This window comes from Penaeus vannamei, chromosome 33 (genome assembly GCF_042767895.1).
Source record: "Penaeus vannamei isolate JL-2024 chromosome 33, ASM4276789v1, whole genome shotgun sequence".
Lineage (NCBI taxonomy): Eukaryota > Metazoa > Arthropoda > Malacostraca > Decapoda > Penaeidae > Penaeus > Penaeus vannamei.
Window position 1 is genome coordinate 20,548,530 of NC_091581.1, and position 26,323 is coordinate 20,574,852.

Sequence of the window (26,323 nt, forward strand, 5' to 3'; positions counted from 1 at the left end):
TGTTGACTTCGCTACTTGCCATACTAGTAAATCTAAAATATGGCAATCGTTTGCTGGAAAAATACATAAACTCGCCTTCATCAAAAATCCCAGTAGGTGCATTATTCCGACCATCCCACTGTCAAAATGTGTATGTGTATACACACATATATAAATATATGTAAGTATATATATGCATATATATACACACATATATCTTTATGTACACACATACATACATGAATATATTTATACATACATGTAGATATGTATATGCATATGTTTATATACATACATATGCGTGTGCGTGTGCACAGCATAAGTATATACAAACACAGATATGAACATATGTGTATATACACATATATTCCATTTATTTGTATCTATATTGACATACATATAAATTGGCCGAAGTAAATATGTGAATATGTATATAAACATACATATATATACAGTTTCATACATGCATATATTTGTGTGCCTGTGTGTTTATTTGTGTTCTTCGAGGAAAAACACCCGCTTTAATTAATGTACATTCGTATTACGTCATTCGCGATATATTCATAGATGTAGATGTTGAAAAAGCCTTTCAGGAAATTTCTATTTCATTTTCACACTAGGTTTTCTTCTAAATAGAATTTAGCCTTGCTGATGCCATTTCAGAAGCTGCATTGTCAGCAAATATCAGATATATATTGGATGGTAAGAGAGCTCTCGGGACAGTCGACGGTACCACCAGGCGAGTCCCTTGGTGCACTGCGAGTGGATACACACGTTTTTATACTTCAGCTTTTAAACAAATGAATTAATAGATGTACAAATGAATATTTGTACATGCGTACATATACATCCCTAACGTCCTTGATAACAATTGTACTCTTATTTATTTTTTTTTTAAATCTTTTATTGAAATCCTATTTGTGCAGACGCAAAAATGTTGAGGATCGTAAGCCTGGCAGTGACTTTGGCCGTGTGCGTGGCACGACCCAACCAATGGGACGACCAGCTTGGGCTCTTCCCTGCCGACGGCGGAGACTCTCAGCCCATCTTGCCTCGCGCCGTCGCCAACCCTACCACGCCCAACCAGATACTCGACGCAGTGCTCGAAGGAGCTATCGCATACATGGAGTAATATTTTAGTAGTAGTGATCTTTTGGTGTTATTTTTGTTTCACTGTTATCATTCCTTATCATATTGTATACTGATTTCATTAGTCTTTCTAACTGTTGTCCTTTAACAGAGCACTAGGATGGTGTGGATCCAAAAACGTGCAGAACGGAGAGTCAGACCTGCCCTTCCAAGTCAACTCTGACGGAAGCAGTTCCGAGAACTTCAGCATCACTAAGGCCAACGTGACTGGACTCTGCTCCCTGCGCCGCTCCAAGTCCGCTTCCTTCAACACCGACCAGGTATGAATGTCAAATGAAAAGAAAGATGTATGAAATAAACTTAAAGGCATTAACTTTTTTAACTCATTAACTTCAGAATTTTGAAAGGAAGATTCATGATAAGAATGATATTCTATTTCTTATAGCTAAGTATATATTATCTCATTATTAGTGACCTATATTATGTATTTTTACAGAGTGTGCTCTCCGGTTCGGTTGTCGTGGAAAACGCTCGTGCCAACGCCGACTACACGGTAACCTTTGCCGGTGTTGGAGAAGCTCCAGCCCAGACTGTTTCTGGTCAAGTTGTAGAGCGTGTGGACAAGCTGTTCGCAGATATCCAGATCAACTTGGACAACCTTGTGCCTCAGAACATCGCCAGCTACACCGCAAGATCGGGTCACGACCTGCTTGAAAGTGCAAGCAACTTGGACGGCAACAATATGAAGGACGTTCACAGCGCCGGCTTCAGGAAGGCTTTGCGAGAGATCCTGGAGAAAACCATGGCTTCCAACGTGAAGGTGCAGATTAACAAGTCCATCCAGGATATGAAGAATGCTTGATTTTTCAAGGTGATGAAATTATTGTGAGATTACGGAGCCAAATAAAAACTAGCAATTTTGTACTCTTTGGTCAGTACTATCCATCCGCATGAGTGTGTTTTTGTATGTGTGAATGTAACTTATACATTCACAGAAATACATCCACGCATGTAAATACATGCGTATCAGAGTTACAATCTGAATGCACAAATGAATAATCACAGCTAGATATTAAAAACGACGAGACAAAGCAACAGCATCGCACAGGGAGACGAATCGCCTGCTCATGACTGCAGCTGGACTCCGAAACCACCTTAGAAGGAAGACAATTAAATATTTTCGCTGTCTAGAAATTCAGCCTCAATAGTTGCCAAGAAAAAAGAGAATAGACTGGCCAGGACAACACACTGCCGCCTTCATTTTCTTTTTCTTATTTCAGTACTGAACTTTGTAACGTACATGAGTGTCTTGCGATCTGATACGAAGAGTTAAAGGAAATTACATTGGTTTGTATTTATGTACACTACCACTCTCCAGGCAAAACCTGAACTTAGCCTTTTATTTTCCGATTTTACTTTATTTGAGTAATTGATACAAATTGATACACTCACGCACACATCATCATAACACGCACACATACACACTTGAAAATAGACGCATGCACACACATCCGAACACAAAATGAACACTCGTATGCTTTCAAGGAACGACATTCGTGCTCTCTCACACTCACTCGAACAATCCCTTATATAGTTACCCTCGTTCAATGCACACATACATGCACATGTATACATACAAGCACACATACACATACATGCACACGCACTCACAAAATGAACACATACACATATATGCAATCATAACACGCATCCATGCACACTCGCGCACATACACGCATTCACAGACATCCGAACGCTTATACACATATACTAATATACACATATACACATACACATTAACGCATATGAACTCTTACCGATGCTTCAAAGACAGCAAAATGTGTTCGAATTATGAAAGAATGGGGTAGAGAATTTGATGATAAAATCTACATACATCCATACTGATTGCATTGTACATGAAAAGCCTGTCGTACCATAAGAGATTCAAAGCTTCCCTTTCTGGTCAGTTGCCTTGACCAGTGTCAGACCGCAACCCTACCAAAGTTGCGGACAAATATCAGGTCATAAGGAGACAAGTGAAACAAGGCTGGACAGCCCGTAGAATTCCGTAGCTTAATTCTACTGGAGGCTGACATCTACAATTAAGCGAACCGCGACACATACATACATAAGAAAGAATATACATGTTTATATATATATATATATATATATATATATATATATATATATATATATATATATATATGTATGTATATATATGTATGTATGTATGTATTTGTATATATATGTAAGTAAACACACACACACACACATATTTATATTATGTATGGGTGTTTGTGTTTGCATATATTTATGTAAATATGTCCATGCGTCTGCGTATATGTTTATATATTACTGAATATAGAAGCATATAAATAGAACACACACACCGATACATATATAGACAAGTGAATAAATATACATACAGAACTACTTATCAACACTCACATACCTCCCCCCCCCCTCCAGATTTATTTGAGAATTTTTTGGGTGCAGGGGCGGGTCCAGAGAATTTTCTCATGAACAAGGATGTAACAACGATATATCTGCGGGGGGGGGGGGCGAAAAGTAACAAAAAATATGGCTGCCCACTTCAATATTTATGTCGTACAGATACACATTGTTTATGTTTTCATCTTGTTTTTCCTGGCCACATTAAATCTACTGGCTGTGCTTTACCAAGTGATAGGCTAACACACAGAACAGGAGTTAGTTAGGAGTTGGTGCTTCTAGCTCTGTGCAGTGAACATAGCAGTGTTCTGTGTAATAATTAGTTTTAGCTAATCATCACATAAACTCTTACAATGTAACGACAGTATTCTATAATAATAGCAAAATAAAACATTATATATATATAATAAAAATATAAAATAGAGTTAGAAATAGAATAAAAAACACAGTGTTCTGTGCAATTATGAGTTTTGATACGACTAAGCACAATCATCACAATGAAATTTCGAACAGGAACAATATATACTTTGCTTTGCTCCCGTCTTAACGTGCAGCGTCGGTAAAGAACTTTGCGCAATGATTGACAATACGACGAGTCAATGACCAGGGGGGGGGGGGGGGCACACGGTGTGGCCAATCAGATTGCAGGAGAGGGGACCTGCAATCATAACCATTACATATTTCTTGTTCTTTCAATTCTATTGTTTTGTCGGTATGTGAGCTACCTTCTGTTCACTCTTAGGTGAATTTTGATCCCTATGTCTGTGTGCATGAGGATATATATGTGTGTTTGTATATGTCCGTATAATTGTAAGGGATATACTGTGTATTAGAGGTAATGCCGGAAGTGTCAAATAAAAATAAACAAACCAGTATAACAAGAAAACACGTTCGCTATTAGTTCATATTGCAGTAGTGTTTCAATATTCAACATGTACACACGGGCGTCCGCTTGTATGTCTATTTACACGAATGCCAACTTTTCTGTATAAGATGTACGTTAAATACACGTTGAAATGCAATAATCTTTAATCAAAAGTGAGTGTACATCATCGAGACAGGTAAAAGAGACTTCTGTTTGCCTATATTAGGTGAACGATATTCCTTAAACAGCCACTTTAGCCAAAGAAGAGCCAGCCAAAAGTGATGGTGGAGCCAGTGGGGAGCGTGAGCGTGGTGGTGAAGCACGTGGGAATGAAACACAGCAGGACACAGCGGGTGAAGGTGACGCTCACTTGACGACGGTCTTGTACACTGTCATTCTGTTCTTCATTGACCAGTTTGTAAACGGGAAGGTCGCCACAGAAGTTGGCAAGATCCGAGCCGATCTCCTCCTCAGGATTGTCAAGGGAAACAGCGGAAACTCTGACGTCAGACTCAACCCTCATGCCATCATCCTGATGGCCTTTGATGAAGGCTACTTGTTGCTCGAAAGATTTAACTAGTCGCCTCACGTAACACGCTTCCTGGGACACAACTCGAGATGCTGCTAGACCCTGCGAAGTTCATAAACTGGTTATTTCTCCGGGTCATTAAATACTGAATTCATACAGTTGAGCAAATTGAAGAATTTCTCATGCATTATCAGTTCAAGAAAACAATAACGTAAAGTTTATCATGTTATCCAGTGATGACCTGACAAGTATTACTTACCACACTATAATCCTCCAGAGTTTCCACGTCATCGAAGTCGTCGGATTCAGGCATGTGGAAGTGAATTTTCATGGCAAGGCGGTCTACATCCACTTTCATGCAGCTATTTTCAGCGGCGCTGTTTCCCTTGTAACATATTTGGTAATCCTGCCAAGAAAAACGGTCATGTTTTGCAATATTAAGTATGTTTCACATGAGAGAGAAACTGAAATTTTGTATATGTGACATAAAAGGTAATATATATATATATATATATATATATATATATATATATATATATATATATATATATATTTAACTTGCATATCAACAGTATTTTCATACCTGAACCTCAGCCAGGGAGAAGCCTAAGAGGCAGGAGAGCATCAGCCAAATGAACATGGTGTGATCTAGAAGGAAATATAACTAATTAAGTGGTATGAAATTGACAGATCTTGAAATACATCCATTTCCGAAACCCCGAACCTAAACAGAAATCATAATGAGAAACAGTCCGCTTTGGGGTTTCCAGGGTGAAATAAAGAGATGAAATAAAGAAGGAGATTATTACAGGTACGGGTCGAAAAAAAAAGTCCATTATAAGAGGACACACTTATGCTACATAAAAATGTGTTGCATGAATTATACCATAGCACATTAGACGGATTATTAGACAGGTAAGAGGTATGAGAATCGTTACTCACCGAGGATAGCTACCACTGGTGATGTGAAATCGTCCGCGAAGTTTATATATCCCTCAGAATGCCGTACGACCTTTGGAAAGGAAGAACTCTTGTTCCTACTAAAGCCCCACCTGTGAAAACATTTTTACGCTATGTTTTCCATTCAACATTTGTCAATCGGCAAAAAATCTTCAATCTCAGCTGATGATATATATTTGACTAAAAGAGATTCTGCTTCAAATTAAATATCGTATTAGAACATAATTTCTTTTGTGTTCATTTCCTATCTATATATTTCGTTTTATTTGATCATATTTAAATTTAGAAGATAGCAAATAGAGGACGTGTCAGCACTCACCTCCAAAGGAAATATATTTAAAGCATAAACGTTTTTCTGCATGGATTTCAATTTCATTTAAGTTTTCTGAGCATTATTAAATAGGAATGTTTGTATTCATATATATATATATATATATATATATATATATATATATATATATATATTTGTATATGTGTTTATACCCTTGTGTGTGGATATATATATATTTGTATGAATGTATGTATGTAGATATGAATATCTATATACTTAAATATATATGATTCTATTTGTGAATATACAGATATATGAACATATACAGTATATATGTGTGTATATATTATAAATATATATAGATATATAAATACATACAGTAACACAAACACACACACACACACACACACACACACATATATATATATATATATATATATATATATATATATATATATATATATATATATATATATATATATATTATATATATTACGCATGCATGTAGCTGTGTATCCTTATTACATACATATATACATACACACGGAAATACACACACATATATATATAAGAACATATTTATAAATGTACATATATATGGTTGTATATATATAGATACATATATGTATATATATTTGTATATATATACTAATATATGTGTCCCTATCTCTTTATAAATATACCTATATGTGTATATATGCAGATATGTTTTTATATATATATTAAATATTTGCATGTATGTATGTACGTATCCTTATGCATACATATACACACATGCATACCCAGAAACACACACGTGTGTGTGTGCGTATGTGTGCGTGTCTGAGTTTGTGTTCGTGTGGTGTGTGTGTGTGTGTACATATGTACGAAAAACATGTATTACTAAAGTGTAAACACAATATTCAGTAGGTCAAGTTAGTCTGCAGTACGATGATAAATATTGACCGAATATGACATGTGTGACTGTGTGCGCTTTTGCGCACGCGCGCTCGTGTGTTTTGTGAAAGAAAGGGAAAGGAGGGAGGGAAGGAAGAAGAGAGAAAAAACGAGAGAGGCGGAAGGTGAAAGACAGAGAGAGGGGGGGGGGGAAGGAGAGAAAGATAAAGAGAAGTGAGGGGAAGAGTGGCGTATAGATTAAGCGAAAGAAATAGAAGTAAAAGATAGGAGGGGGTAAGAAAAAGAGAGAGAGAGAGGGGAGGAGAGAGAGAGGGAGGGAGATCGTGAAACAAGAAAACAATACCTTTAATTACTAGGCGTGTGTGTTAATCCATAATGAAGAGGTTTTATTAAATCATAAATGGTTTTGAGCAGTAATATCATAATTTCATACGATTATGATTTTTTGGCACTGACGAAAAAACTTTCTCTTCAAACATCAACCCATATGTGGAACAGCAATTAATGGCGTCTCTCGTGCAAGAAGTTTAGATAATTGGTTTTGTTGGTTTGGGAATACTCTCTCAATCTAATACCAAATCGACAAGACTGTGTTGTCTTCGCTATTGCCATACTTATTTGCTCAAAGTTTATGTAAATCTAAAATATAGCAAGCGGTGGCTAGAAAATTACATAAACTCGCTTACATAAAAAAAAAAAAAAAAAAAAAATCCCAGTATGAGCATTATTCTGACCCGACTGTCCGAATCTCTACTTTCCCATGTATGTGTATATATAATATATTTATACACATTTATACATACATACAAGCATATGTATATATGTATGGATGTGTATGTGTACAGTACATATGGATATATATATGTACATGGATATAAGTATGTGTATAAACACATAAACTCCATTTATTTTTATTTATTGACATACATATAGATACAGCCATGAATAAACGGACTGAAATATATGTGTATATATACATGCATACATATCCGTACATATATATGTATGTATCCATTTCTCTGATTTGCTTTGGGAAAATATCTACTTTAATTAACGTGCATTCGTATTACGTCATTCGCGATGTATTCATAGTTGTAAATATTGAAAAAGCCTTTCATATTTCTTCTTCACTTTCACACTAGATTTTCTTTTCGAAAGAATTTGGCCTTCCTAATGTTACGTCAGAAACTACAGTCTCAGCAAATATCAGATATATATTGGATGGTAAGAGAGCTCAAGGGGCAGTCGATGGTGCCATCAGGTGAGTCTCCTGGTGCACTGCGAGTGTGTGCACTTGTTCTTATGCTTATATGAGTTTATGAAAAATGAATGAAAAAAAAATATATATACATATTTTTTTTTTTTTTTTTTTTTTGTATAGGTATATATACATCTGTAAGTAGCATGCCAATTTCAGTTGTACATTTTATTCCATCTATATTTTGTACAGAGGTAAAAATGTTGAGGATCGTAAGCCTGGCAGTGACTTTGGCCGTGTGCGTGGCACGACCCAACCAATGGGACGACCAGCTTGGGCTCTTCCCTGCCGACGGCGGAGACTCTCAACCCATCTTGCCTCGCGCCGTCGCCAACCCTACCACGCCCAACCAGATACTCGACGCAGTGCTCGAAGGAGCTATCGCATACATGGAGTAATGTTTTATTTGTAGTGATCTTTTGGTGTTATATTTGTTTCAATGTTATTATTCCTTATCATATTGTATACTGATATCATGAGTCATCTTCCTAACTGTTGTCCTTTAACAGAGCACTAGGATGGTGTGGATCCAAAAATGTGCAGAACGGAGAGTCAAACCTGCCCTTCCAAGTCAACTCTGACGGAAGCAGTTCCGAGAACTTTAGCATCACTAAGGCCAACGTGACTGGACTCTGCTCCCTGCGCCGCTCAAAGTCCGCTTCCTTCAACGCCGACCAGGTATGAATGTCAAATGAAAAGAAAGATGTATGAAATAAGCTTCAAGGCATTAACTTTTTTAACTCATCAACTTCAGAGTTCTGAAAGGAAATTCATGATAAGAATATTCTATTTCTTAAAGCTAAGTATATATCATCTGATTATTAGTGGCCTATATTATGTATTTTTACAGAGTGTGCTCTCCGGTTCGGTTGTCGTGGAAAACGCTCGTGCCAACGCCGACTACACGGTAACCTTTGCCGGTGTTGGAGAAGCTCCAGCCCAGACTGTTTCTGGTCAGGTTGTAGAGCGTGTGGACAAGCTGTTCGCAGATATCCAGATCAACTTGGACAACCTTGTGCCTCAGAACATCGCCAGCTACACCGCAAGATCGGGTCACGACCTGCTTGAAAGTGCAAGCAACTTGGACGGCAACAATATGAAGGACGTTCACAGCGCCGGCTTCAGGAAGGCTTTGCGAGAGATCCTGGAGAAAACCATGGCTTCCAACGTGAAGGTGCAGATTAACAAGTCCATCCAGGATATGAAGAATGCTTAATCTTTTAAGGTGATGAAATTATTGTGAGATTACTGAGCCAAATAAAAACTAGCAACTTTGTACTCTTTGGTCAGTACTATCCATCCGCATGAGTGTGTTTTTGTATGTGTGTGAATGTAACTTATACATTCACAGAAATACATCCACACATGTAAATACATTCATCTATTGTGACCAGAGTTGCAATCTGAATGCACAAATGAATAATCACAGCTTAACATTAAAAACGAGACAAAGCAACAGCATCGCACAGGGAGACGAATCGCCTGCTCATGACTGCAGCTGGACTCCGGAATCACCTTAGAAGGAAGACAATTAAATATTTTCACTGTCTAGAAATTCAGCATAAACAGTTGCAAAGAAAAAGAGAATAGACTGGCCAGGACAACACACTGCCGCCTTCATTTTCTTTTTCTTATTTCAGTACTGAACTTTGTAACGTACATGAGTGTCTTGCGATCTGATACGAAGAGTTAAAGGAAATTACATTGGTTTGTATTTATGTACACTACCACTCTCCAGGCAAAACCTGAACTTAGCCTTTTATTTTCCGATTTTACTTTATTTGAGTAATTGATACAAATTGATACACTCACGCACACATCATCATAACACGCAGACATACACACTTGAAAATACACGCATGCACACACATCCGAACACAAAGTGAACACTCGTATGCTTTCAAGGAACGACATTCGTGCTCTCTCACACTCATGCGAACAATCCCTAACATAGTTACCCTCGTTCAATGCACACATACATGCACATGTTTACATACAAGCACACATACACATACATGCACACGCACTCACAAGATGAACATATACACACATTTGCAGTCATAACACGCATCCATGCACACTCGCGCACATACACGCATTCACAGACATCCGAACGCTAATACACATATACTAATATACACATATACACATACACATGCACGCATATGAACTCTTACCGATGCTTCAAAGACATAGCAAAATGTGATCGAATTATGAAAGAATGGGGTAGAGAATTTGATGATAAAATCTACATACATTCATACTGATGGTATTGTACATGAAAAGCCTGTCGTACCATAAAAGACAAAGCTTCCCTTTCTGGTCACTTGCCTTGACCATTGTCGGATCGCAACCCTACCAAAGGTGCAAACAAATATCAGGTCATAAGGAGACAAGTGAAACAAGGCTGGATAGCCCATAGAATTCCGTAGCTTAATTCTACTGGAGGCTGACATCTACATCTTAGCGGACCGCGGCACATACATACACACACACACTATAGATAAGCCCAAATCCATATAGTATATATAAACATCTACACACACAAACACACACATATATATGTGTGCGTCATATTTCAGAACGTGATGTTGACATTACGATAGAGAGAATAAAAAGAAATAAATCATATATTTACATGATCGCAAAACAATCCATTTGTACACAAATCTGTGGATGAAATAAGAAATAATATACATGCTTATATATATATATGTATGTATTTGTATATATATGTTTGCATCTACACACACACACATACATATTTATATTATGTATGGGTGTTTGTGTTTGCATATATTTATGTAAATATGTCCATGCGTGTGTGTTTATGTTTATGTATTACTGAATATATAAGCATATAAATAGAACACACACCGATACATATATAGACGAGTGAATAAATATACATACAGAACTACTTATCAACACTCACATACCCCCTCCCCCCCTCCAGATTTATTTGAGAAATTTTTGGGTGCAGGGGCGGGTCCAGAGAATTTTCTCATGAACTAGGGTGTAACAACAATAAATCTGCCGGGAAGGGGGGGGCGAAAAGTAACAAAAAATAAGGCTGCCCACTTCAATATTTATGTCGTACAGTTACACATTGTTTATGTTTTCATCTTGTTTTCCCGGCCACATTAAATCTGCTGGGTGTACTTTACCAAGTGATAGGCTAACACACAGAACAGGAGTTAGGAGTTGGTGCTTCTAGCACTGTGCAGTGAACATAGCAGTGTTCTGTGTAATAATCATCACATCAATTCTTGCAATGTAACGACACTATTCTATAATAATAGCAAAATATAAATTATATATATAATAAAAATATAAAATAGAGTTAGAAATAGAATAAAAATCTCAGTGTTCTGTGCAATTATGAGTTTTGATAAGACTAAGCACAATCATCACAATGAAATTTCGAACAGCAACAATATATACTTTGCTTTGCTTCCGTCTTAATGTGCAGCGTCGGTAAAGAACTTTACGCAGTGATTGACAGTACGACGAGTCAATGACCATGAGCGGGGGGGGGGGGGGCACACGGTGTGGCCAATCAGATTGCAGGAGAGGGGACCTGCAATCATAACCATTACATATTTCTTGTTTTTTTCAATTATATTGTTTTGTCGGTATGTGAGCTGCCTTCTGTTCACTCTGAGGTGAATTTTGATCCCTATGTCTGTGTGCATGAGGATATGTATATGTGTTTGTATATGTGCATATAATTGTAAAGGATATACTGTGTATTGGAGGTAATGCCGAAAATGACAAATAAAAATAAACAAACCAGTATAACAAGGAAACACGTTCGCTATTAGTTCATATTGCAGTAGTGTTTCAATATTCAACATGTACACACGAGCGTGCGCTTGTATGTCTATTTACACGAATGCCAACTTTTCTGTATAAGATGCACATTAAATACACGTTGAAATGCAATAATCTTTAATCAAAAGTGAGTGTACATCATCGAAACAGGTAAAAGAGTCGTATATTTGTCCAAATTAGAAGAACAATGTTCCTTCAACAGCCATTTTAGCCAAAGAAGAGCCACCCGAAGGTGATGGTGGAGCCAGTGGGGAGCGTGAGCGTGGTGGTGAAGCACGTGGGAATGAAACACAGCAGGACGCAGCGGGTGAAGGTGACGCTCACTTGACGACGGTCTTGAACACTGTCATTCTGTTCTTCAGTGACCAGTTTGTAAACGGGAAGGTCGCCACAGAAGTTGGCAAGATCCGAGCCGATCTCCTCCTCAGGATTGTCAAGAGAAACAGCGGAAACTCGGACGTCAGACTCGACCCTCATGCCATCATCCTGATGGCCTTTGATGAAGGCTACTTGTTGCTCGAAAGATTTAACTAGTCGCCTCACGTAACACGCTTCCTGGGACACAACTCGAGATGCTGCTAGACCCTGTGAAGTTATTGAGATATTTATGGTTATTTCCCAAGGTCATTAGATACTGAATTCATGCAGTTAAAACAAATTGAAGAATTTCTCATGCATTATCAGTTCAACAAAACAATAACATAAAGTTCATCATGTTATCCAGTGATGACCTTACAAGTATTACTTACCACACTATAATCCTCCAGAGTTTCCACGTCATCGAAGTCGTCGGATTCAGGCATGTGGAAGTGAATTTTCATGGCAAGGCGGTCTACATCCACTTTCATGCAGCTGTTTTCAGCGGCGCTGTTTCCCTTGTAACATATTTGGTAATCCTACCAAGAAAAACGGTCATCTTTTGTAATAGTAAGTATGCTTCACATGAGAGATAAACTAAACAGTTGTATATGTGATATAAAAGGTAATTTCTTGCTTAAACTTGCATATCAACAGCGTGTTCATACCTGAACCTCAGCCAGGGAGAAGCCTAAGAGGCAGGAGAGCATCAGCCAAGTGAACATGGTGTGATCTAGAAGGAAATATGACTAGTTAAGTGGTATGAAAGTGACAGATCTTGAAATACATCCATTTCCGAAACCCCGAACCTAAAAAGAAATCATAATGAGAAACAGTCCGCTTTAGGGTTTTCCAGGGTGAAATAAAGAGATGAAATAAAGAGGGGGATTATTACAGGTACGGGGCGAAAAAAAAAAATCCATTATAAGAGGACACATTTATGCTACATAAAAATGTGTTGCATGAATTATGCCATAGCACATTAGACGGATTATTAGACAGGTAAGAGGTATGAGAATCGTTACTCACCGAGGATAGCTACCACTGGTGATGTGAAATCGTCCGCGAAGTTTATATATCCCTCAGAATGCCGTACGACCTTTGGAAAGGAAGAACTCCTGTTCTTACTAAAGCCCCACCTGTGAAAACATTTTTACGCTATATTTTCCATTCAACATTTGTCAATCGGCAAAAAAATCTTCAATGTCAGCTGATGATATATATTTGACTAAAAGAGATTCTGCTTCAAATTAAATATCGTATTAGAACATAACTTCTTTTGCGTTCATTTCGTATCTATATATTTCTTTTTATTTGATCATATGTAAATTTAGAAGATAGCAAATAGAGGACGTGTCAGCACTCACCTCCAAAGGAAATATATTTAAAGCATAAAGGTTTTTCTGCATAGATTTCAATTTCATTTAAGTTTTCTGAGCATTATTAAATAGGAATGTTTGTATTCATATATATATATATATATATATATATATATATATATATATATATATATATATATATATATTGTATGATTGTATGTATGTAGATAGGAATATCTATATACTTAAATATATATGATTGTATTTGTAAATATACAGATATATGAACATATACAGTATATATATGTGTATATATTATAAACATATATAGATATATAAATACATACAGAAACACAAACACACACATATATATATATATATTATATATATTACGCATGCATGCAGCTGTGTATCCTTATTACATACATATATACATACACACGGAAATACACACACACACATATATATAAGAACATATTTATAATTGTACATATATATGGTTGTATATATATAGATACATATATGTATATATATTTGTATATATATACTAATATATGTGTCCCTATCTCTTTATAAATATACCTATATGTGTATATATGCAGATATGTTTTTATATATATATTAAATATTTCCATGTATGTATGTACGTATCCTTATGCATACATATACACACATGCATACCCAGAAACACACACGTGTGTGTGTGCGTATGTGTGCGTGTCTGAGTTTGTGTTCGTGTGGTGTGTGTGTGTGTACATATGTACGAAAAACATGTATTACTAAAGTGTAAACACAATATTCAGTAGGTCAAGTTAGTCTGCAGTACGATGATAAATATTGACCGAATATGACATGTGTGCGTTTTTGCGCACGCGCGCTAGTGTGTATTGTGAAAGAAAGGGAAAGAAAGGAGGGAGGGAAGGAAGAAGAGAGAAAAAACGAGAGAGGCGGAAGGTGAAAGACAGAGAGAGGGGGGGGGAGGGAGGGGCAGGAGAGAAAGATAAAGAGAAGTGAGGGGAAGAGTGGCGTATAGATTAAGCGAAGGAAATAGAAGTAAAAGATAGGAGGAGGTAAGAAAAAGAGAGAGCGAGAGGGGAGGAGAGAGAGAGGGGGGGAGATCGTGAAACAAGAAAACAATACCTTTAATTACTAAGCGTGTGTGTTAATCCATAATGAGGAGGTTTTATTAAATCATAAATGGTTTTGAGCAGTAATATCATAATTTCATACGATTATGATTTTTTGGCATTGACAAATCAACTTTCTCTTCAAACATCAACCCATATGTAGAACAGTAATTAAGGACGTCTCGTGCAAAAGGTTTAGATAATTGGTTTTGTTGGTTTGGGAATACTCTCTTATCTAAAACCAAATCGACAAGACAGTGTTGTCTTCGCTATTTGCCATACTTATTTGCTCAAAGTTTATGTAAATCTAAAATATAGCAAGCGGTGGCTAGAAAATTACATAAACTCGCTTACATAAAAAAAAAAATCCCAGTATGAGCATTATTCTGAACCCGACTGTCCGAATCTCTACTTTCCCATGTATGTGTATATATATTATATTTATACGCATTTATACATACATACCAGCATATGTATATATGTATGGATATGTATGTGTACAGTACATATGGTGATATATATATATATATATGTACATGGATATAAGTATGTGTATAAACACATAAACTCCATTTATTTTTATTTATTAACATACAAATAGATACAGCCATGAATAAACGGACTGAAATATATGTGTATATATACATGCATACATATCCGTACATACATATGTATGTATCCATTTCTCTGATTTGCTTTGGGAAAATATCTACTTTAATTAACGTGCATTCGTATTACGTCATTCGCGATGTATTCATAGCTGTAAATATTGAAAAAGCCTTTCATATTTCTTCTTCATTTTCACACTAGATTTTCTTTTCGAAAGAATTTGGCCTTCCTAATGTTACGTCAGAAACTACAGTCTCAGCAAATATCAGATATATATTGGATGGTAAGAGAGCTCAAGGGACAGTCGACGGTACCATCAGGTGAGTCCCCTGGGGCACTGCGAGTGTGCGCACTCGTTTTTATACTTGATTTATAGACAAATGAATTAACAGTTGTACAAATGAATATTGTATATGCGTGTATATGCGTACATACACATCCCTAATCATCATGATAAAAATTGTACTCTTGATTCTGTTTATTTGTTTTTTTATTCTTTCTATTGAAATCCTATTTGTGCAGACGTAAAAATGTTGAGGATCGTAAGCCTGGCAGTGACTTTGGCCGTGTGCGTGGCACGACCCAACCAATGGGACGACCAGCTTGGGCTCTTCCCTGCCGACGGCGGAGACTCTCAGCCCATCTTGCCTCGCGCCGTCGCCAACCCTACCACGCCCAACCAGATACTCGACGCAGTGCTCGAAGGAGCTATCGCATACATGGAGTAATGTTTTATTGATAGCGACCTTTTGGTGTTATTTTTGTTTCACTGTTATCATTCCTTATCATATTGTATATTGATTTCGTGAGTCTTCTTCCTAACTGTTGTCCTTTAACAGAGCACTAGGATGGTGTGGATCCAAAAATGTGCAGAACGGAGAGTCAAATCTGCCCTTCCAAGTCAACTCTGACGGAAGCAGTTCCGAGAACTTCAGCATCACTAAGGCCAACGTGACTGGACTCTGCTCCCTGCGGCGCTCCAAGTCCGCTTCCTTCAACGCCGACCAGGTATGAATGTCAAATGAAAAGAAAGATGTATGAAATAAGCTTAAAGACATTAACTTTTTTAACTCATCAACTTCAGAGTTCTGAAAGGAAATTCATGATAAGAATATTCTATTTCTTAAAGCTAAGTATATATCATCTGATTATTAGTTACTTATATTATGTCTTTTTACAGAGTGTGCTCTCCGGTTCGGTTGTCGTGGAAAACGCTCGTGCCAACGCCGACTACACGGTAACCTTTGCCGGTGTTGGAGAAGCTCCAGCCCAGACTGTTTCTGGTCAAGTTGTAGAGCGTGTGGACAAGCTGTTCGCAGATATCCAGATCAACTTGGACAACCTTGTGCCTCAGAACATCGCCAGCTACACCGCAAGATCGGGTCACGACCTGCTTGAAAGTGCAAGCAACTTGGACGGCAACAATATGAAGGACGTTCACAGCGCCGGCTTCAGGAAGGCTTTGCGAGAGATCCTGGAGAAAACCATGGCTTCCAACGTGAAGGTGCAGATTAACAAGTCCATCCAGGATATGAAGAATGCTTAATCTTTTAAGGTGATGAAATTATTGTGAGATTACCGAGCCAAATAAAAACTAGCAATCATAAACTTTGTATTCTTTTGTCAGTACTATCCATCCGCATGAGTGTTTTTGTATGTGTGTGAATGTAAGTATACTTATACATTCACAGAAATACATCCACACATGTAAATACATTCATCTATCGTGATCAGAATTGCAATCAGAATGCACAAATGAATAATCACAGCCAGACTAATTATGTACACTACCACTCTCCAGGCAAAACCTGAACTTGGCATTTTATTTATTTTCCGATTTTACTTTATCATTTTGAGTTTGCTTTTAATAAACGGAAGTGAAAGAGAAAGAGGACCCAGAACTAAAAGGAACATCAATTTCAGGAGTAATGGCCCAAACTAAGTGTTCTACACTAATCATAAATGAAATGATTTTAAAGGAAGGGTGATGCTTCATTCTCTATGTTCAAGTATGATGAGTAATTTCTAACAATACTCATTTGAACAGACGTTTTCTTTACGTAACTACATACACATGTATACATGCAAGCACACATACACCTACATGCACACGCACTCACAAGATGAACACATACACACATAAGTAATCATAACACGCACCCATGCACACTCGCGCACATACACGCATTCACAGACATCCGAACGCTAATACACATATACTAATATACATATATACACATACACATGCACGCATATGAATTCTTACCGATGCTTCAAAGACATAGCAAAACGTGATCGAATTATGAAAGAGTGGGCTAGAGAATTTGATGATAAAATCTTTATACATTCATACTGATTGCATTGTACATGAAAAGCCTGTCGTACCATAAGAGACTCAAAGCTTCCCTTTCTGGTCAGTTGCCTTGACCAGTGTCGGACCGCAACCCTACCAAAGGTGCGGACAAATATCAGGTCATAAGGAGACAAGTGAAACAAGGCTGGGCAGCCCGTAGAATTCCGTAGCTTAATTCTACTGGAGGCTGACATCTACAACTTAGCGGACCGCGACACATACATACATACACACACTATAGATAAGCCCAAATCCATATAGTATATATAAACATCTACACACACAAACACACATATATATGTGTGTGCGTAATATTTCAGAACGTGATGGTGACATTACAATAGAGAGAATAAAAAGAAATAAATCATATATTTACATGATGTTCGCAAAACAATCCATTTGTACACAAATCTATGGATGAAGTAAGAAAGAATATACATGCTTATATAGATATATGTATGTATTTGTATATATATGTATGCATCTACACACACACACATACATATTTATATTATGTATGGGTGTTTGTGTTTGCATATATTTATGTAAATATGTCCATGCGTGTGCGTTTATGTTTATGTATTACTGAATATATAAGCATATAAATAGAACACACACACCGATACATATATAGACGAGTGAATAAATATACGTACAGAACTACTTATCAACACTCACATACCCCCTCCCCCCCTCCAGATTTATTTGAGAAATTTTTGGGTGCAGGGGCGGGTCCAGAGAATTTTCTCATGAACAAGGATGTAACAACAATAAATCTGCCGGGGGAGGGGGGGGGGGCGAAAAGTAACAAAAAATAAGGCTGCCCACTTCAATATTTATGTCGTACAGTTACACATTGTTTATGTTTTCATCTTGTTTTCCTGGCCACATTAAATCTGCTGGGTGTACTTTACCAAGTGATAGGCTAACACACAGAACAGGATTTAGTCAGGAGTTGGTGCTTCTAGCTCTGTGCAGTGAACATAGCAATGTTCTGTGTAATAATTAGTTTTGGCTAATCATCACATAAATTCTTACAATGTAACGACACTATTCTATAATAATAGCAAAATATAAATTATATATATATGTATAATAAATATATAAAACAGAGTTAGAAATAGAATAAAAATCTCAGTGTTCTGTGCAATTATGAGTTTTGATAAGACAATTATCACAATGAAATTTAGAACAGGAACAATATATACTTTGTTTTGCTCCCGGCTTAACGTGCAGCGTCGGTAAAGAACTTTGCGCAATGAATGACAGTACGACGAGTCAATGACCATTGCGGTAGGGGGGGGGGGCACACTGTGTGGCCAATCAGATTGCAGGAGAGGGGACCTGCATTCATAATCATTACATATTTCTTGTTTTTTCAATTCTATTGTTTTGTCGGTATGGGAGCTACCTTCTGTTCACTCTGAGGTGAATTTTGATCCCTATGTGTGTGTGCATGAGGATATGTATATGTGCGTATGATTTTAAGGGATATACTGTGTATTGGAGGTAATGCCGAAAATGACAAATAAAAATCAACAAACCAGTATAACAAGAAAACACGTTCGCTATTAGCTCATATTGCAGCAGTGTTTCAATATTCAACATGTACACACGAGCGTCCGCTTGTATGTCTATTTACACGAATGCCAACGTTTCTGTATAAGATATACATTAAATACACGTTGAAATGCAATAATCTTTAATCAAAAGTGAGTGTACATCATCGAGACAGGTAAAAGAGACTTCTGTTTGCCTATATTAGGTGAACGATATTCCTTAAACAGCCACTTTAGCCAAAGAAGAGCCAGCCAAAAGTGATGGTGGAGCCAGTGGGGAGCGTGAGCGTGGTGGTGAAGCACGTGGGAATGAAACACAGCAGGACGCAGCGGGTGAAGGTGACGCTCACTTGACGACGGTCTTGAACACTGTCATTCTGTTCTTCAGTGACCAGTTTGTAAACGGGAAGGTCGCCACAGAAGTTGGCAAGATCCGAGCCGATCTCCTCCTCAGGATTGTCGAGGGAAACAGCGGAAACTCTGACGTCAGACTCAACCCTCATGCCATCATCCTGATGGCCTTTGATGAAGGCTACTTGTTGCTCGAAAGATTTAACCAGTCGCCTCACGTAACACGCCTCCTGGGACACAACTCGAGATGCTGCTAGACCCTGCGAAGTTCATAAACTGGTTATTTCTCCGGGTCATTAAATACTGAATTCATACAGTTGAGCAAATTGAAGAATTTCTCATGCATTATCAGTTCAAGAAAACAATAACGTAAAGTTTATCATGGTATCCAGTGATGACCTTACAAGTATTACTTACCACACTATAATCCTCCAGAGTTTCCACGTCATCGAAGTCGTCGGATTCAGGCATGTGGAAGTGAATTTTCATGACAAGGCGGTTTACATCCACTTTCATGCAGCTGTTTTCAGCGGCGCTGTTTCCCTTGTAACATATTTGGTAATCCTGCCAAGAAAAATGGTTATGATTTGTAATATTAAGCTTAAGTATGTTTCATATGAGAGAGAAACTGAAATGTTGTATATGTGACATAAAATATAATATATATATATATATATATATATATATATATATATATATATATTAACTTGTATATCAACAGTATTTTCATACCTGAACCTCAGCCAGGGAGAAGCCTAAGAGGCAGGAGAGCATCAGCCAAGTGAACATGGTGTGATCTAGAAGGAAATATAACTAATTAAGTGGTATGAAATTGACAGATCTTGAAATACATTCATTTCCTAAACCGTGAACCTATGTGCGAAACAGCCCGCTTGAGAGTTTCCACGAAATAATGAGATAAAATAACGAAAGGGATTATTATAGGTACGGGAAGAAAAAATATACTAATCCATTGTAAGAGGGCACATTTCTACTACATAAAAATGTTTTGCAAGAATGATAAAATAGCACATTAGACGGATTATTAGACAAGTAAGAGGTATGAGAATCGTTACTCACCAAGGATAGCTACCACTGGTGATGTGAAATCGTCCGCGAAGTTTATATATCCCCCAGAATACCGTACGACCTTTGGAAATGAAGAACTCTTGTTCCTACAAAAGCACCACCTGTCAAAACATTTTTTTTTTTTTTTGCACTCTTTTCCATTCAAAATTTGTCTGTCGGCATAAAATCTTCAATCTCAGCTGATGATATACTTATTTTGACTAAAAGAAATTTCGCTTTAAATGAAATTTGAATCTGTTAATTTCATCTGATTTGATCATATGTAAATTGGAGAGGGACGTGTCAGCATTCAGTTAATATTTAGAGCATTAACTTTTTCCTGCATTGATTTCAATTCCATACAAGTTTTCTGAGTATCATCCTGTAGGAATGTGTGTGTATTACTACTTATATATATATATATATATATATATATATATATATATATATATATATATATATATATATATATATATATATATATATATATATATTGTGTGTTTATATCCTTGTGTATGGATATATATATACAGTTTTATACATATACATACATATATATACATATATGAATATATATTTGAATATACATTTAAACACACACACACAGATATATATATATATATATATATATATATATATATATATATATATATATATATATATATATATATACATATATATGAGTATATATTTATATGCATATATATATGTATGTATGTATATATATGCATATCTATTCATATACGTATCTCTCTATCTCCCTCCCTCTCTCTATATATAAATGTATAGAAACATATGCATTATATATGCGTATCCTTATGCATACATAAACACACATACATGAGTGTATGTATATATGTATGTGTATGTGTGCGTGTGTGTGTTCGTGAATGTGTGGATATGTGTGAGTGTGTGTGGGAGGGGGGGGGGTGCGTGTGTTCGTGTGTGTACATATGTACGAAATGCATGTATTCTACATGTATTTAAATCGTCCTATCTCGACTAGTGGTGATTCGGACAGAGGGGTGGGAAGGTTCTGATTCACATTGAAATGAAATTATGCATGTTATAAACATTGCTGCAAAGAATTCTGTGGAATATAAATGAAGTATCCTAATGTATTACTGTAAACAATATATTAAGTAGGTCAAGTTAGTCTGCAGTACGATAAGGAAAGAAATATTGACCGCTTGCTATCTGAAACAACAGAGCGCTGTTTTTGTCGTGACATGTGTGACTGTATGCGTGCATGCGCACGCGCGTGTGTTGTGAATAAGAGGGAAAGAGAGGAGGGAGGGAAGGAGGAAAAGAGAAAAGGAGACGGAGAGTGGGGGTGGGGGAAGAGAGAAAGGGAAGGAGAAAAAGATATGGAAAGGTGAGGGGGAAAGTGTCAGATAGATCGAGAGAAATAAATGGTAAAGGAGTAAGAGAGGGGAGGATGTAAGAAAATGAAAGGGTGGGAAGGAGTGAGAGAAAGAAGATAGAGAGGGGAAAAGAAATCGTGAAACAAGAAAAAAAAAAAAACTTAGTTACTAGGTACGTGTTTTAATCCATAATGAAGAGGATTTATTAAATCATAAATTATTATGTCATACGATTATGATTTTTTTGATATTGACGAATCAACCTTCTTTTCAAACTTCATCCTTTATGTAGAACAGAAATTATTGGCGTTTTTCAAGCCTCGCGCGAGAGGTTTAGATAATTGGTTTTGTCGTTTTGGAAATACCAAATACCAAATCGGTATGATAATGTTGACTTCGCTACCTGCCATACTAGTAAATCTAAAATATGACAATCGGTTGCTGGAAAAATACATAAACTCGCCTTCATCAAAAATCCCAGTAGGTGCCTCATTCCGACCATCCCACTTTCAAAACGTATGTATGTATGTATACACACATATATGTAAGTATATATATGCATATATATACATACATATATCTTTATGTACACATATACATACATGAATATATTTATACATACATATAGATATGTATATGCATATGTGTATATACATACATATGTGTGTGCATGTGTACAATATGAGTATATACAAACACTTATTTGAACATATGGGTATATACACATATATTCCATTTATTTGTATCTATATAGACATACATATAAATTGTAAAAGTAAATATGTGAATATGTATATAAACATACATATATATATACAGTTTCATACATGCATATATATGTGTGCCTGTGTTTATTTGTGTTCTTCGAGGAAAAACACCCGCTTTAATTAATGTACATTCGTATTACGTCATTCGGGATGTTTTCATAGATGTAGATGTTGAAAAAGCCTTTCAGGAAATTTCAATTTTATCTTTACACTAGATTTTCTTTTAGAAAGAATTTAGCCTTGCTGATGCCATTTCAGAAGCTGCATTGTCAGCAAATATCAGATATATATTGCATGGTAAGAGAGCTCATGGGACAGTCGACGGTACCATCAGGTGAGTCCCTTGGTGCACTGCGAGTGGATACACACGTTTTTATACTTTGGCTTCTAAACAAATGAATTAATAGATATACAAATTAATATTTGTACATTCGTACATATACATCCCTAACGTCCTTGATAACAACTGTACTCTTATTTTTTTTTTATCTACTTATTTTTTTTTTTTTTTTTATCTTTTATTGAAATCCTATTTGTGCAGACGCAAAAATGTTGAGGATCGTAAGTCTGGCAGTGACTTTGGCCGTGTGCGTGGCACGACCCAACCAATGGGACGACCAGCTTGGGCTCTTCCCTGCCGACGGCGGAGACTCTCAGCCCATCTTGCCTCGCGCCGTCGCCAACCCTACCACGCCCAACCAGATACTCGACGCAGTGCTCGAAGGAGCTATCGCATACATGGAGTAATGTTTTATTTGTAGTGATGTTTTGGTGTTATTTCTCTTTCACTGTTAACATTCCTTATCATATTGTATATTGATTTCATTAGTTTTCTTCCTAACTGTTGTCCTTTAACAGAGCACTAGGATGGTGTGGATCCAAAAACGTGCAGAATGGAGAGTCAAACCTGCCCTTCCAAGTCAACTCTGACGGAAGCAGCTCCGAGAACTTCAGCATCACTAAGGCCAACGTGACTGGACTCTGCTCCCTGCGCCGCTCCAAGTCCGCTTCCTTCAACGCCGACCAGGTATGAATGTCAAATGAAAAGAAAGATGTATGAAATAAGCTTAAAGGCGTTAACTTTTCTAACTCATCAACTTCAGAGTTCTGAAAGGAAATTCATGATAAGAATATTCTATTTCTTAAAGCTAAGTATATATCATCTGATTATTAGTGACCTATATTATGTATTTTTACAGAGTGTGCTCTCCGGTTCGGTTGTCGTGGAAAACGCTCGTGCCAACGCCGACTACACGGTAACCTTTGCCGGTGTTGGAGAAGCTCCAGCCCAGACTGTTTCTGGTCAGGTTGTAGAGCGTGTGGACAAGCTGTTCGCAGATATCCAGATCAACTTGGACAACCTTGTGCCTCAGAACATTGCCAGCTACACCGCAAGATCGGGTCACGACCTGCTTGAAAGTGCAAGCAACTTGGACGGCAACAATATGAAGGACGTTCACAGCGCCGGCTTCAGGAAGGCTTTGCGAGAAATCCTGGAGAAGACCATGGCTTCCAACGTTAAAGTGCAGATTAACAAGTCCATCCAGGATATGAAGAATGCTTAATCTTTTAAGGTGATGAAATTATTGTGAGATTACGGAGCCAAATAAAAACTAGCAATCATAAACTTTGTATTCTTTGGTGAGTACTATGCATCCGCATGAGTGTTTTTGTATGTGTGTGAATGTAAGTATACTTATACATTCACAGAAATACATCCACACATGTAAATACATTCATCTATCGTGATCAGAATTGCAATCTGAATGCACAAATGAATAATCACAGACTAATTATGTACACTACCACTCTCCAAGCAAAACCTGAACTTAGCATTTTATTTATTTTCCGATTTTACTTTATCATTTTGAGTTTGCTTATAATAAACGGAAGTGAAAGAGAAAGAGGACCCAGAACTAAAAGGAACATCAATTTCAGGAGTAATGGCCCAAACTAAGTGTTCTACACTAATCATAAATGAAATGATTTTAAAGGAAGGGTGATGCTTCATTCTCTATGTTCAAGTATGATGAGTAATTTCTAACAATACTCATTTGAACAAACGTTTTCTTTACGTAACTACATACACATGTATACATGCAAGCACACATACACCTACATGCACACGCACTCACAAGATGAACACATACACACATAAGTAATCATAACACGCATCTATGCACACTCGCGCACATTCACGCATTCACAGACATCCGAATGCTAATACACATATAATAAAATACATATATACACATACACATGCACGCATATGAATTCTTTCCGATGCTTCAAAGACATAGCAAAACGTGATCGAATTATGAAAGAGTGGGCTAGAGAATTTGATGATAAAATCTTTATACATTCATACTGATTGCATTGTACATGAAAAGCCTGTCGTACCATAAGAGACTCAAAGCTTCCCTTTCTGGTCAGCTGCCTTGACCAGTGTCGGACTGCAACCCTGCCAAAGGTGCGGACAAATATCAGGTCATAAGGAGACAAGTGAAACAAGGCTGGACAGCCCGTAGAATTCCGTAGCTTAATTCTACTGGAGGCTGACATCTACAACTTAACGGACCGCGACACATACATCCATACGCACACCATAGATAAGCCCAAATCCATATAGTATATATAAACATCTACACACACAAACACATATATATGTGTGTGCGTAATATTTCAGAACGTGATGGTGACATTACAATAGAGAGAATAAAAAGAAATAAATCATATGTTTACATGATGTTCGCAAAACAATCCATTTGTACACAAATCTATGGATGAAGTAAGAAAAAATATACTTGCTTATATGAATATATGTATGTATTTGTATATATATGTATGCATCTACACACACACACACATATTTATATTATGTATGGGTGTTTGTGTTTGCATATATTTATGTAAATATGTCCATGCGTGTGCGTTTATGTTTATGTATTACTGAATATATAAGCATATAAATAGAACACACACCGATACATATATATACGAGTGAATAAATATACATACAGAACTACTTATCAACACTGACATACCCCCCCCCCCCTCTCCAGATTTATTTGAGAATTTTTTGGGTGCAGGGGCGGGTCCAGAGAATTTTCTCATGAGCAAGGATGTAACAATAAATCTGCCGGGAGGGGGGGGGGCGAAAAGTGACAAAATATTAGGCTGCCGACTTCAATATTTATGTCGTACAGTTACATATTGTTTATGTTTTAATCTTGTTTTTCCTGGCCACATTAAATCTGCTGGGTGTACTTTTACCAAGTGATAGGCTAACACACAGAACAGGAGTTAGTCAGGAGTT

The 26,323-nt window shown here is 37.0% G+C and overlaps 8 protein-coding genes across 8 annotated transcripts in view; 4 read left to right on the forward strand and 4 right to left on the reverse strand.

Moving 5' to 3' along the window:
• Positions 1 to 22, reverse strand: part of LOC138867964 (uncharacterized) — a 3,254-nt gene extending 3,232 nt beyond the window's left edge. Inside the window, exon 1 of the mRNA XM_070145256.1 lies at positions 1 to 22. This exon is cut by the window's left edge and continues 16 nt beyond it. Within this exon, the coding sequence (XP_070001357.1) occupies positions 1 to 22 (22 nt within the window).
• An 886-nt stretch (positions 23 to 908) lies between these two features.
• On the forward strand, positions 909 to 1,986 carry LOC113800613 (uncharacterized). Its single transcript, XM_070144943.1, has 3 exons — positions 909 to 1,107; positions 1,220 to 1,388; positions 1,565 to 1,986. Exons 1-3 carry the CDS (start codon positions 914 to 916, stop codon positions 1,928 to 1,930), a joined length of 729 nt encoding a protein of 242 aa, XP_070001044.1. The 5' UTR covers positions 909 to 913; the 3' UTR covers positions 1,931 to 1,986.
• Positions 1,987 to 4,530: 2,544 nt separating this feature from the next.
• LOC138867965 (uncharacterized) lies at positions 4,531 to 7,653 on the reverse strand. Its single transcript, XM_070145257.1, has 5 exons — positions 7,601 to 7,653; positions 5,856 to 5,965; positions 5,497 to 5,561; positions 5,173 to 5,319; positions 4,531 to 5,015 (listed from the first exon to the last, which is right to left on the reverse strand). Exons 1-5 carry the CDS (start codon positions 7,651 to 7,653, stop codon positions 4,638 to 4,640), a joined length of 753 nt encoding a protein of 250 aa, XP_070001358.1. The 3' UTR covers positions 4,531 to 4,637.
• Positions 7,654 to 8,494: 841 nt separating this feature from the next.
• LOC138867920 (uncharacterized) lies at positions 8,495 to 9,577 on the forward strand. Its single transcript, XM_070145028.1, has 3 exons — positions 8,495 to 8,693; positions 8,809 to 8,977; positions 9,150 to 9,577. Exons 1-3 carry the CDS (start codon positions 8,500 to 8,502, stop codon positions 9,513 to 9,515), a joined length of 729 nt encoding a protein of 242 aa, XP_070001129.1. The 5' UTR covers positions 8,495 to 8,499; the 3' UTR covers positions 9,516 to 9,577.
• A 2,694-nt stretch (positions 9,578 to 12,271) lies between these two features.
• Positions 12,272 to 15,679, reverse strand: LOC113813843 (uncharacterized). The gene is made up of 5 exons (XM_070145258.1): positions 15,675 to 15,679; positions 13,520 to 13,629; positions 13,159 to 13,223; positions 12,883 to 13,029; positions 12,272 to 12,718 (listed from the first exon to the last, which is right to left on the reverse strand). The coding sequence occupies exons 1-5, from the start codon at positions 15,677 to 15,679 to the stop codon at positions 12,341 to 12,343; spliced, it is 705 nt and encodes a 234-aa protein (XP_070001359.1). The 3' UTR covers positions 12,272 to 12,340.
• A 391-nt stretch (positions 15,680 to 16,070) lies between these two features.
• Positions 16,071 to 17,153, forward strand: LOC138867914 (uncharacterized). Its single transcript, XM_070145000.1, has 3 exons — positions 16,071 to 16,269; positions 16,385 to 16,553; positions 16,726 to 17,153. Exons 1-3 carry the CDS (start codon positions 16,076 to 16,078, stop codon positions 17,089 to 17,091), a joined length of 729 nt encoding a protein of 242 aa, XP_070001101.1. The 5' UTR covers positions 16,071 to 16,075; the 3' UTR covers positions 17,092 to 17,153.
• A 2,430-nt stretch (positions 17,154 to 19,583) lies between these two features.
• On the reverse strand, positions 19,584 to 21,257 carry LOC113813840 (uncharacterized). Its single transcript, XM_070145259.1, has 5 exons — positions 21,240 to 21,257; positions 20,889 to 20,958; positions 20,541 to 20,605; positions 20,226 to 20,372; positions 19,584 to 20,068 (listed from the first exon to the last, which is right to left on the reverse strand). The coding sequence occupies exons 1-5, from the start codon at positions 21,255 to 21,257 to the stop codon at positions 19,691 to 19,693; spliced, it is 678 nt and encodes a 225-aa protein (XP_070001360.1). The 3' UTR covers positions 19,584 to 19,690.
• Positions 21,258 to 23,534: 2,277 nt separating this feature from the next.
• On the forward strand, positions 23,535 to 24,602 carry LOC113813836 (uncharacterized). The gene is made up of 3 exons (XM_027365894.2): positions 23,535 to 23,750; positions 23,866 to 24,034; positions 24,207 to 24,602. The coding sequence occupies exons 1-3, from the start codon at positions 23,557 to 23,559 to the stop codon at positions 24,570 to 24,572; spliced, it is 729 nt and encodes a 242-aa protein (XP_027221695.2). The 5' UTR covers positions 23,535 to 23,556; the 3' UTR covers positions 24,573 to 24,602.
• Positions 24,603 to 26,323: the final 1,721 nt, after the last annotated feature.

Bases quoted from the DNA above. Each gene is read 5' to 3' on its own strand.
- LOC113800613 (XM_070144943.1), top strand. From the start codon at position 914: ATGTTGAGGATCGTAAGCCTGGCAGTGACTTTGGCCGTGTGCGTGGCA. The intron at 1,108-1,219 runs GTAATATTTTAG...GTCCTTTAACAG, and splicing joins GGAGCTATCGCATACATGGA to AGCACTAGGATGGTGTGGAT. The intron at 1,389-1,564 runs GTATGAATGTCA...GTATTTTTACAG, and splicing joins CTTCCTTCAACACCGACCAG to AGTGTGCTCTCCGGTTCGGT.
- LOC138867965 (XM_070145257.1), bottom strand. From the start codon at position 7,653: ATGGCAATAGCGAAGACAACACAGTCTTGTCGATTTGGTATTAGATTG. The intron at 5,562-5,855 runs GTGAGTAACGAT...ATTTCCTTCTAG, and splicing joins ACCAGTGGTAGCTATCCTCG to ATCACACCATGTTCATTTGG. The intron at 5,016-5,172 runs GTAAGTAATACT...TGAACTTCGCAG, and splicing joins CTCTGGAGGATTATAGTGTG to GGTCTAGCAGCATCTCGAGT.
- LOC138867920 (XM_070145028.1), top strand. From the start codon at position 8,500: ATGTTGAGGATCGTAAGCCTGGCAGTGACTTTGGCCGTGTGCGTGGCA. The intron at 8,694-8,808 runs GTAATGTTTTAT...GTCCTTTAACAG, and splicing joins GGAGCTATCGCATACATGGA to AGCACTAGGATGGTGTGGAT. The intron at 8,978-9,149 runs GTATGAATGTCA...GTATTTTTACAG, and splicing joins CTTCCTTCAACGCCGACCAG to AGTGTGCTCTCCGGTTCGGT.
- LOC113813843 (XM_070145258.1), bottom strand. The intron at 13,030-13,158 runs GTATGAACACGC...TTTTCTTGGTAG, and splicing joins TCTCCCTGGCTGAGGTTCAG to GATTACCAAATATGTTACAA. The intron at 12,719-12,882 runs GTAAGTAATACT...ATAACTTCACAG, and splicing joins CTCTGGAGGATTATAGTGTG to GGTCTAGCAGCATCTCGAGT.
- LOC138867914 (XM_070145000.1), top strand. From the start codon at position 16,076: ATGTTGAGGATCGTAAGCCTGGCAGTGACTTTGGCCGTGTGCGTGGCA. The intron at 16,270-16,384 runs GTAATGTTTTAT...GTCCTTTAACAG, and splicing joins GGAGCTATCGCATACATGGA to AGCACTAGGATGGTGTGGAT. The intron at 16,554-16,725 runs GTATGAATGTCA...GTCTTTTTACAG, and splicing joins CTTCCTTCAACGCCGACCAG to AGTGTGCTCTCCGGTTCGGT.
- LOC113813840 (XM_070145259.1), bottom strand. The intron at 20,606-20,888 runs GTGAGTAACGAT...ATTTCCTTCTAG, and splicing joins ACCAGTGGTAGCTATCCTTG to ATCACACCATGTTCACTTGG. The intron at 20,373-20,540 runs GTATGAAAATAC...TTTTCTTGGCAG, and splicing joins TCTCCCTGGCTGAGGTTCAG to GATTACCAAATATGTTACAA.
- LOC113813836 (XM_027365894.2), top strand. From the start codon at position 23,557: ATGTTGAGGATCGTAAGTCTGGCAGTGACTTTGGCCGTGTGCGTGGCA. The intron at 23,751-23,865 runs GTAATGTTTTAT...GTCCTTTAACAG, and splicing joins GGAGCTATCGCATACATGGA to AGCACTAGGATGGTGTGGAT. The intron at 24,035-24,206 runs GTATGAATGTCA...GTATTTTTACAG, and splicing joins CTTCCTTCAACGCCGACCAG to AGTGTGCTCTCCGGTTCGGT.